This window comes from Tupaia chinensis, unplaced genomic scaffold (genome assembly GCF_000334495.1).
Source record: "Tupaia chinensis unplaced genomic scaffold, TupChi_1.0 Scaffold000423_1, whole genome shotgun sequence".
Lineage (NCBI taxonomy): Eukaryota > Metazoa > Chordata > Mammalia > Scandentia > Tupaiidae > Tupaia > Tupaia belangeri.
The window spans coordinates 496,237-508,365 of NW_006159928.1; the positions used below are offsets into that span (position 1 = coordinate 496,237).

Sequence of the window (12,129 nt, forward strand, 5' to 3'; positions counted from 1 at the left end):
ATACCACTATTAAAATTTCCAACTGAATGACATAATCAGCAATTGACTTAGCTCGTTGGGTATTTAGGACAATATACAATGTAAAAAGAAGTGGTTTTGCACCATTACATATTCTCTAGTGGGTCTACCTCGCTTTGTAGACTGATTCATCATGTCTCCAAAAATTTTTTTATTTTCCCTATAAAAAAGGAAATGTGAGAACCAGCAGTTAGCGTAATGGCTATGTTGCTGGGCTCACATGTAGTCGACCACGGTTCGAGTCCCAGACCGGTAGCTTAAACTCACGCCAGGCACGTGTGTGTGTGTGCCCAAGATTCTGAGAGGAGAATGGAGGAGAGGGGATTGCAGCGTAGCCATCCCCCCTGGGGGGTGATTTCTCACTTTCTATCTCTCTGTCTCTCTTTGTCTGTCTGGTGAGTGCATGCGCCCTATAGCAAAAACCTCTTTTAAAAAAAAAAAGGAAATGTGCATATTTGCTGATCTAAATCATCTCCCCTAACTTTCCCGTAACATGAATCCATGTAGATCTTCTCTGTTTGCCAGTAGCTTTTAGAATCAGAACAATCTGGCAAGAAACAAATATAGTCAAAGGTATATGTAGTCAGAAGGGACAGTAGTAACTGATCTCACGGTGTTCACTACTGTCCTATTTCCATTAGTCCCACCTCACACTCTCCTACACTCGAGCGGAGGCACCTATCTAGCTGTTCCCTTCTCTGTTCACTAGATCATAAAACAGTAACTGTGCCTAATACTTACTCACTATGTGCCAGGCACTGTGCTCCTTAAAGGATTTAAGTTGTATTATCACATCTGATTCTCAGATCCTTTTGACATATTAACTATATTTAACAGATAAGTAAATTGAGTCTCAAAAAGGTCAAGTAAGTTAACAAAGGCCACAGGGCCACCACGTGTTAAATCTGGGCTAGAATCCAGGTCGTCCTGACAGCAAAAGCTCCCTTGCCTGAGTTCCACTACACATTTTCATCTACTCTCTGGACACCTGTCCTGGATACTTGCCACTTATGAGTCTCCACCATCCATCCTCATCCTGCTCCCAGTAAAATAGTACGATCCTTGCTACTTACTGAAAACACATCCGCACTGCTGCAGACGGTGGCATTTCTCATTTACATTATTTTAGGGGTTAACTCTCTTGCTCTTTTTACTTTACTTCCTTCCTCCCTTACAAATTTCCCACTATGTTCCCATAATTTCTTTTGTCTTTTGATTTTTTATCCACATCTTTGAAAAGCAAAATGACCTATTCATTTTCCATAAGCCCTGGTGACAAAGATACAGCAGACACCTTTGTAGGTATGAAAACTGGAATATAAGCCAACAATGTAAATTAAAGCTCTCCAAGATGTAAAAATGCAGCAAGATGTAGTAGATATTCTGAACACAAACTGCTTGACAATCTAGCCCCCTCTTAAACATTATTTACAGTATCTTACAAATACAAATAGAGAATCAATTGAATTAGAAAATTCAGGATCTAAGTCTATCTCTAAACAGCAGAGAAAGTGAAAATATACTAGCCACTTATATTTTATGAATATATGCAAAAATTCAAAGATGTCAAAGAAAGCTTACAAGAAATTCTCTAACGAAGATGCTGAAATCTCAGTATACCATTTGGGGGATATCATTCTGCATTAAGCTGATTTATTGATATTTAATTTCTTAAAGAACTGAAAAATAAAACTAATTTTGGAAAGTGCTTTATAATGTATAGCAAGTTTTCACATACAGTCGCTATTTCAACCTTATGAAATCTTATTAGGGCTGTTTTATAAATGAGGACATGGAGGTTCAGAGAGGTTAACTGGCATCACTAAAGTCACAGGCATCAGGAGTAACTGGTGAAGGAAGGATGCAGGTCCTGGCTCTGTGTGCTGGTGCTCAACACACCTGTCTACAGGGCAGTCCACCCTTAGACTTTCTTGGCTTTCATTGGCTCCTTTCTAATTACATTTGGAAGAGAACTTAGAAAGCTCAGTTGTAGATATTTATGGTCATTTTATCAAATATTATATTACTTTCAAAGCATTTATAGTATGTCAAATAGTATTCAGAAAGCACAAGTAACCTTGTGATAAATTCAGCTTGACCACTGTGGAAAGTTTTACAAAGTAGAGTGAGGCCTTCAACCTGGAGCTTAGACAATGTTCTGTAGTGAGTTGGATGTAGGGACCAAGAGTATAGGTTCTGGAGTCAGATTGAATCCTGGTCCTTGGATTCTACACGTGTAAATGGGAATCACGATAGAATCTAGCTCATAGATTTATAAGGATTAAATAACTCATGTAAAATATAAGTTCTTAAGCATGGTTTGTGAGTAAGGATGAGTTTAGATTAAGATTAAATGCAAGGAGACTGAGGCATTCTATTAGGTCATCTGGAAAGTCATGATGTATTTTTCTTTTTTCTTTTTTTTTAGAGAGATTTTTGTTATAGGGCACGTGTGCTCACTGGAGAGACAGAGAAACAGAAATCAAGAAATCACCCCCCCTGGGGGGCGACCATGCTGCAATCCCTTCTTCTCTAGTCTCCTCTTGGGATCTTGGGCACGCACACACATGTGCCTGACATGAGTTTTAAGCTGTTGGGTCCAGGACTTGAACTATGGTCATCTATGTGGGAGTACAGCAACATAACCGTTATGCTATGTGCTGATTCCTTTTCTGTGTTTTACTATGCAGAGATGTGTCATGACTTTCCCGATGACCCAGTAGATAGAAAGGTCATAAGCCAAGGCAAAGAAATGGGAAAGCTCATGATGTGTTAGGGAGACCAGATATGAGGTAAGAAATACTCCAAGAAAGTCATAGTACAAAAGGACCTCCTGAATGTTGGGCTAAGGAGATTAATTGGGAGGCAGTGAGGTTTAGTAGGAATAAGCTCTACCATCAGAACCCTAGAGCAAGTCACTTCTGCTTTAGGTACATTGCATCACCTCTGTGGAACTTCTATTCCTTGTCTGTAAAATTAAGAGAGTTAACCAGATAATGACTAAAAATTCAGTCTGATTTGACTTCCTTATGTAAGTTGCGGTGCAACACTAAACATGTTTAAACAGGAACATGACAGTAAATTTAGGAAGGTTAGTCTGGGAAGATGATTTGAGTAAAGATAGAACAGAGAAAGGCAGAGGCTAGAAGATCATCAGAAAAGTGCTGAATGTGAGCTAAATGTTTATACAGACTGGAAGCTAGAAAAGCCGGAACCGTGTCTAGGTTCCAAGGAGTATCCTGTTGGAAGGGCTAAATTAAATAGATAAGTAACTAAGCTACTTATTTTGAAAACACACCTATCCTACCAAAATACGTTCAGGAGAGAAAATAAAGTTAATTGATGGAAAATTTTATTAAAGGCTAAATCATTCCAAGGAGCTTTGGTTTGAAGGTGTGAGAACAGCAGTACTATGCCAGACTATAAAACATAAAACTGCAAAAACAAGTTACTGGATGATGGGCTCACTTTACTAGACGGGTCCCATTTACTCTTTTATTTGGATATCCTGGGGACTGACCACACTCAGTGACACTGAAAAAAGAGAGAGAGATAGAACAGCATTCGGAAATGCTGGAAACTCGGCCAAGAAAAAGTCTTTGCAAGCCAAACCGGCACTGGCTGAATATCATACCCTTTAGGTATTTGGACTCAAGAGAAAATAACCCATAGTCAGAACATTTAACTCCCTTTCTAGATCACTGACCTAAAACTTTCGGATCTTATGATTACATATCCTTGAGGTGCCTAAATCTCATGATATCGGAAGCTACTTGTACCCCCCACCCCCTTGGCAAGACCCTTACTAGTCTCCATTGTTTCTCCAAAGTCCAGAATAGAAAGCCAAATGCACAATGCCTCATGATTCCCTCAACAGTGCTTATAAAATACTGGGCACATATGAACCTTTCTGGGGAAGGAATCCCTAGTTTTCAGTCTTATCAGACCCAGCAAATTTTAATAGTCATGGCTACAGAGGTAATAAAAGGTCTGTACTTCTTTCTATATAAATATCGTCATTCACTTATGTAAAGCAGCTTATTGTAATATTCATTGTTCAGCCTTGAGAAATAACACAGGAGAAAACTTTCTGCCTTTTTTGTGTCTCTTGATAAATTATTTTCCATTAATACTAACTAAAAATCTAACCAACCAGGTCAATATCTTCAGTTTTCAAAGGTATCTTCATGTTTTTTTCTTTTTTCTTTTTTTAATGGTAACACAATTCATGATTAAAAAGTTGAAGATGACAACATCAGGAAACTTTCCTTGGTCATCTGAATAAAAAATAGATAATCAATCCATGTCTCTTACATAGTGGAGATTAAAATTTTTTCTTGTCTGTTTCACAGACAGAACCTCCTGGATGTTCACTCTAATGTGGCAGCACAAATTAAGCTTCTACAACATGATAGCTTCCTAATCACAATAAGAAGAAATGACTACTACCCAGGAAATAAAATTCAAGAGGTTACAATGAAAATTTGTAAACTGCAATTGAAATTTGTATCTTAAACTAATGGGAAGGCATTATAAAGGCCAACTGAGTTCCTGTACTCCAGAGATAGGCAGCTATGCATTCAAGCTTCTACTCAGGTTTTTATTTCCCAGGTGACAATAACCAGGTTATTAAATATCATTAGATCTTAGCTTCCAACAGATAAACTAGGTGGAAAGATAATTACCTAGCACGATGTAAGGACTGAAGGAGACAATACGTGTGAAATGTTTTGTATGGTACTTGGATATTTATGTATTAACTATTGCTTGAAAAAAAAAAACAAGAAATAGGACACATATTATCTAACTGTTTTATGCTGTAAAAAATTAATATGTTTTTTTCTTCATGATTGAGACTGACATGCTTGGTAATACAGTCAACCACTTAAAGAGATTTTATAAATCTTATCTCTAATTTATTTCTGATTTTTCTTTAAATACTATTAGTCCCAAATTTAGCTGAAAGAAATTTCTGATGACCATGGGGGCAGAGATTAAAATGCTAAATATTGTAAACTTATAAAAATAAATTCTAAAACTATCTAGTTATCAAGCTATTCTTCAAAATTCTAACAAAATTATGCAAGACTTAATCATTTTAAAAAGATAGTATGTATAGGTCACTGAAAAAAAACTTAGAATTTATCTAGAAATATGGAAATTCAGAGACCCCAATCCTTCACTTAAATGCAGTGGTAATTCTGTTTGAAAAATATATTTGGAGAAGAATACAAAAACAAACTCATTAAAACCATCCAGTCAAAGTGCAGAAATTTTCTACATGAGGATATTTTTATACTTTCCATTATATTAGTTTCCAAGAATCATGTATTGCCAATTTAAAATAAGTGCCTACCACAAAACCAGAAAGACGAGGGATTCCATTATTCTAATCCTGTCCTACTGATCTGTGGGCTGATTTTGAAAGGACAGAGTAATATTTCACTTTTATAAGATAGAAATGTTAACAGTGACCTATCTCAAAAACTTTTTTGACGAATACAGTTCATTACTCAATAGATATTTAAAGGTAAAAATATTATTAAAAACCCACAAAGTCACCTTTAATTAAATTCTCCCAAATGAAGAAAATGCATTACAAATGGAGAGAAGAGTATGGAGAACAAACCAGAAAAACTCACATGAACTATTTCAATATTTGGATTCCTCCTTACATAAACACTTACAAATATTAAAAGCTGTAGCCAAACTAGTACACAGATACAAGTTTTTAAAGTTTAATTCATTCTCTTTCCGGCTACTTGACCCTTTCTTTAGGTAGGTCTGAGTTTGCCATCTAAAACAAGTCTTGCAACATTTTTCGGAAACAAAGCAAAATGTTCTGTAAATAGATGAACTATTATGCTGAGTAAACATGCCAGAGGATTTCAAATGAAAACCATGGGGACTGGAGGGCCAGTACAAAGTGTCCAAGAAGAAGCAAAAAAAAAAGAAAAAAAAATTGACAGTAAAACCATAAATCATGTGCTTCAGAGACATGAGAATCACTCCAAGCAAACGTAAGATTTGTGGGCACAGTGCAAACAACCCAGTCCCCTGGCTGCCATCAAGAAACTTTGCCTCACCATTCTCTCTCTCTCTCTCTCTTTTTTTTTTTTAAGAGAGATTTTTGCTATCAGGTACACATGCTTGCCAGAGAGACAGAGAAAGACAGAGAGATAGAAAGCCAAAATCACCCCGTGGGGAAATAGCCACACCACAATCCCTTCTCCTCTACTCTCCTCTTGAGCTTTTGGGCATGAATGAGCATGTGCCTGGTGTGCATTTCAAGTCTCCAGGTCTGGGACTTGAACTTGTCGACTACGTGGGAGTCCAGTGATGTAACCATTATGCCATCTGCTGGTTCCACCCCACCATTCTTTGGAGAAATGCTGTGATGATCTGTATCAATAAAACTCCACAGTCACTCGTGATGTTTGCATTAGTGAAATTAATGAGTTTTGGAATAAGGACAAGATGCCTTAGTTTCTTTTTAAATATATTTTTTAATGAAAAAAAAAAATTATGACCTATGCAGTCCTGATACTTCTGTCACATGAGTTGCTAACAGAAACATTAAGGGGCCTATGCCTCATCTCCACAAGTTGAGATTCAGTATTTCTGCAGTGGTATCCTATCAACTGTACCTGTAGTCCCTTAAGGGACTGTGATCAGGTGGTTCTCCAATGATATGCCAAGAACTCTGGTTTAAAGCAGTGACTTTCAGACATGTTTTCATAATATGATTGTCTTTTCAAAGATAAATCTGTATGAAAACCCAAATATAGATATAAAAGCTAAGTGGCTTAGTGGGTTCTAGGACCAGTTTGGAAATCACTGTTCTAAAAGTCACAACTGTAGTGATGGGACAGGAAGCTGGATTTTATTACTGTGGGGTCTCAGTTTCTGTATTTATAAAACGGTTCATTTACATTGTCTCTAAATTCCCTTGCAGTTCCAGTTCCAAACCCTACCACAACTACTACCAGTTAGATTTAGCAGGTATTTATGCTTGTACCAGGCACTGTCTTACTTTTTTAATCCTCACAATCACAAACAGGTTGAGTATACCTAAGTCCCAAATCCAAAATTCAAATGCTCCAAAATAAGACACTTTCTGAGCACCAACAGGATGCCACAAGTGGAAAATTCCATACCTGGCCTTGTTGTTTGATGGTTGCAGTCAAGTGTTGCAATATGAAAATATATTATAATGATTTTGAGGCTATATATATATATACATATATATATATATATATATATGTATATATATATACATATATATATATGATGTCTATGAAACATAAGTGAATTCTGCATTTAGATGTGGGTCCCATCCCCAAGATTTCTCATTATGTATATGTGAATATTCTAAAATCTAAAAAAATCTGAAATCCAAAACATTTCTGTTCCCAAGTGTTTTGGATAAGGGATATTCAACTTGTATATGGTTCAACACTGTTAATCTCTCTGTCATACTGATAAGGAAACCAAAGCACAAGGAAGTTATATAATAATAACTGATAACAAAATTTATTTAATGTAAACTACAAAATTGGGATGAAGGAACTGAAACTTAGAAAGGCAATTACTTACACAAGGTCAAAGACCTGGGCTTTAAACACAGGTCTGCCAGATTTCAAGACCCATTCTTTTAGCCAGTATATTAGCACAGGTTGGGTCCTTTATAATGGCGTTGATTTATGTGTTACTTTTACAGAACTTGGGATGTGCATTCATATTTTCATGAGATGAAATATCTCCCAACTAGACTATAAATGCTCTGAACTCAGGGATTGTTTTATATTTTTCTATTGTTTATAAAATATAAGCCATACATTGTGTAAGTCTTTAATTCAATTAGAAATGATCTTCACAGTTCATTTTTTTATTAATTTGACTTGTTTTTATAAGTGACTTATTAAAAAATATGATCAAAAGAAAATATACTAATTTCACTAAAGCAACTCTTGAAATTAATTTTTGTCCCTGGTGTCAGACAGAAAAAAGCCTTTTTCTTCAGTTTAATGATTTGCCATTTGCCCATGGCATAAGTCATTATATTTCAGTGTCAATGTTAATAAATATTCTTTTCCAAAACTTCTCTTATTTCTCATATTAATGCTTCTTGCCATTTTTCATTGTATCAGGTTGATAAGATGTAGAGGTTAAAGTGGAGAATAGAAGATCTTGGTAGGTAATACTAACAGTGGTTTACACCACCATAAAATATTGGTTTGTCATTTCACAAGAAGTGGTATTTACTAGGTAGTACTCCTTAAACACTTAGCAAATAATAATTCCTACAAGTACTTTTTAAAATACCATGTTAATCTTAGATTTACTCAATCGGTGATCAGATATACTGTAATCTAACTATGCTTCATTGCTCACATATTTGAAACTTGCTCCCTAGGACCAGTGCAGGTCTCCTTGGCTCAAACTCAGCTCTCATGGTTAAACAAGCAGTTCCATAAGAGCAGTGGTTTCCCAGTGACCTACTTTAAGCATATTTTGGAGATTAACATTAATTTGACATCCTTACATATCTATATGTTACACACACATATACACACATATAAACTACTCATAATATGAGTTGAGATTAAATTAGACTCAAGACATTTTCATCTCTAAAGTTGGACAGAATAGACCAGGAAGGGCCATAGTTCTTAAATCTCTTTTCAGAAATTTGTTAAAAATGTTGGTGCCTGGAACTCTTTTTCATATTTATTGAATCAGTGAGGCCCAGACATCTGTAATTCCCCCCTCCTTTTTTAAAATTTTTAATTGCCAGAGGGCATGTGTACTCACCTACTCACCAGAGAGAGAGAGAGCGAGAGAGAGAGGGAGAGGGAGAAAGCACCCTCCAATGGGGTATAGTCATGCCACAATCTCTTCTCCTTCTTTTCTCCAACATGCTGGGATTTGGAGCACGCATACATACACAGTCAGCTCTAGTTAACCACTAGGCCACTGAGCCAGCCCAAGACACATGTATTTTTGTTTTTAATAGAGGTTTTTTGCTATGAGGCTTGTGCGCTCACCAGAGAGACAGAAAGAAAATAGATAGAAAGTGAGAAATCATTCCCTGGGGAATATGGCCACTTATCAGTTCTTTCTCCTCCATTCTACTCTTGGGATTTTGGGCATGTACACACATGCACCCTGCGTGAGTTTTAAGCCACTGAGTCTGGGACTCGCACTGCAGTTGACTATGTGAGAATCCAGTGACATAACCATTATGCCATCTGTTGGTCCCTACACCTGTATTTTTAATAAGCACCACAGGTGATTATGGTGCTCACCAAAACAGAGCATGTAATTTCTTCATTCACCAGATAAACAATGAACACTTTCTACTAATATACATAAAATTTACAACAAAAACACAAGTTGTTTTATTTGTTTTGTTTGCCAAAAGAAAACATAGCTTTATTGCAGAATTAAATCAGTAGTTGGGAGTTTAGATATGTAAACATTGCAAAATTCAACATCAACCAGAATTTATGACTAACAATATCATTTTAATCATGTCATAAAGATTTTTCACACTTTTTTTGGCTTTATATTTGCGAATGTTTTAAGAATGCTCTTATTAATAGGACAGAACATGAGAAATAATTTATTATATTTATTTTATTTAGTTGTGATTTAGTAAATGCTTTGATCTGTGGTTCATGTATTTACATGTGGATATTCATGTATGCATGGATATGTATATATACATGTGCACAAACATAGTACATAAATGTATGTAATCCCATGTATGTGTATATATGCATATATTAATATACATAAACATATATCCTCTCATAATGATTAGGTTTGCTGGAAATAGATTTATTATAGTTTTCTGTCTTTGTTTCTTGGGTCACAAACAAACAACTTAAGGAAAAGGACCACAATGTATTTTTTTAAAAAAATACTTCCTCTCAACCCATCCCTATATTCACATCTAGCTGGTTATATTGTAGACAACTGTTGCATTGCATTGCTCATCACTCCCTCAAGTAAAACATGTTGATCCATCTTCAGTTGCTGCATCAAAGAAAGCTTTTATTAGCAGATGCTGTGGATGTCTTTGGAGGAAATCTGCACAAATTGTGTGTGTCTTTCTGATTATGCTTTGAGGCTGAGCTAGCATGACTTCACAGTATTAAATTTCTGCCTTAAAGTTCTGTTAGGACCCCCATATAAAACATATAAGGCAAAAAATGTGTATCAAGAGCAGAGAAGATCAATAGGGCCTCTTCCACTCTATACTATGATCTCAACAAATATACTTTTCTTCTTTTTCTTGTACTACAACTCTCATTTCTTCCCTAATCTTACATCACCTCTTTACCTCTGTTATCTAGTCAACATTCAAGTAACTGAGGGCTACCTGGCTCTTTTGAGTCAGGAACTCCTAAAAATGCTTCTCAATCTTTGTCATCTTGAAAGCTTACACAGCACAAACAATCATGTAAAATCTGCCATAGATGGTAAGGATTGGTAAAAATGTAGTCCAGATGTGTTACGCCTTCTCTGTGGTTTGAATCTTAAAAGAAACATCAGAAGAAAAATGGCACAAAGTTGGCAGTAACCAAAGGACTCCAGTGTGAAAGGGCTCTTGCCAAGGAAGAGTTCCTATGTAACAAGGGTGGAAGATGAGCCTATTCAACTCTTGAACAACAAAATGCCCCTCCAACTATGTTTCCTGAGGGGAGTCAGTATCTACCTAGCCATGGCAGGATCTTCATGATGGAAAAGGAAACTGGACATCTCAGGGCTCCTTTAGCTAGGCTTGTTAGAGTAGGAAGGCTCAGTTGAAGAACCCACTGAAAAGACAATAGGCAAGGAGCGTCAGCATTGAGTGACCTCTCATAGAGACCTCCTTCACTGCCTGTAAATAAAGGAAGAAAACAAGCCCCCAGAACAGTCACTGTAGAGGGAACAACAGGCCAGTTATATCAACAAATCCTTTTGACTTTAAACTCCCTACCTGCTCTTCATGAGTTCTCAGTAACTCAATCATTCCTTTCCTTGTCTTGGAAAAATACTAATTTGGAGAAATTGTTAAACTATTTTGGCCTAAACAGCAAGTGTACTCCCACACTTGCATTCCTATGAGTAAGCCAAAATCATACATGGTAGGCTATTTTTCTGAGCTGATTGCTTGATTATAGCCAATCACACTAGCCATACTTCAGTCAATCACAGAAAGCCCACCTTTGGGGGGGGGTACACCCTACTGTCCACCAATCCAATCGTTTCTCTATCTCATTCCTCCACTTTCATTTTTGTATATCATTTTCCCTTGTCCAAAACTTAAATATGGAGCCAATCATGAAACTAGCTCGAGTTGTCCAGAAGTCCAGGGACAACTGCCTGATTTAAATTGTGTTAAGATTTGCTCTATTGAAACTTGGCTGGTTTATTTTTCTTTTAATGATACTAATTTGGGGCCAAAAAAGAAAAAACAACCCAAAACTTAAATTGTTGACCAACAAGCACAAGAAAAAGAATCACAGTTACTGAAAGAATTCTTACTTACCAATTTTGTGACGTCTTTTACATTATCAGTCACACGATTCTCGCAGATACTTTTAGTTTTGACAAGAGGATTAAATAGGAGCAGTTGAAGATAAATGCAAGTGATAATCCAAGTCTACAGGAAAACAGAAAAATTGCTTAGTGACCATCAAATCTGTAATCATTCAAACCATTAGTTTGTGTCCTGATGTAGAAATGGTCAATTTACCATATTAAAGAAAATGTCTATTGGCTTAACAACAATTACATGCTAAGTGTTCAAACTATGCTCATGAAATTATTTTTAAAACCCTCAGTTAAAATTTGGTCTGAATTATTCTTTCAATGACATTATTGTTAACTTTTGTTAAAAGCTTTCTACAGCCAAATTCCTAATGGCAAAATTGGGAATAAACTTGTAGCAACATGTGAAGGAGTTATCACTTTAAGTGTATTCTAAAACCAGGGAATGCATAAAATTCATAGCTTAAGGCACCAAAAGAAACTTTCTACTTTAAATGTAGACTGGCAAGTAGCAGCATAACTCCTGAGCAGTGCTTTAATCCAGTGGTCTACAATAGTGTCCCAAGCTAC

The 12,129-nt window shown here is 36.2% G+C and overlaps 1 protein-coding gene across 2 annotated transcripts in view; it reads right to left on the minus strand.

The window, feature by feature from the left end:
- Positions 1 to 12,129, minus strand: part of KITLG (KIT ligand) — an 88,037-nt gene that overhangs the window by 36,849 nt on the left and 39,059 nt on the right. For both annotated transcript variants that reach the window (XM_006154810.3, XM_006154809.3), the window contains exon 2: positions 11,558 to 11,671. In XM_006154810.3, coding sequence (XP_006154872.1) covers positions 11,558 to 11,671 — 114 coding nt within the window. The remainder of the gene's footprint in view (positions 1 to 11,557; positions 11,672 to 12,129) is intronic.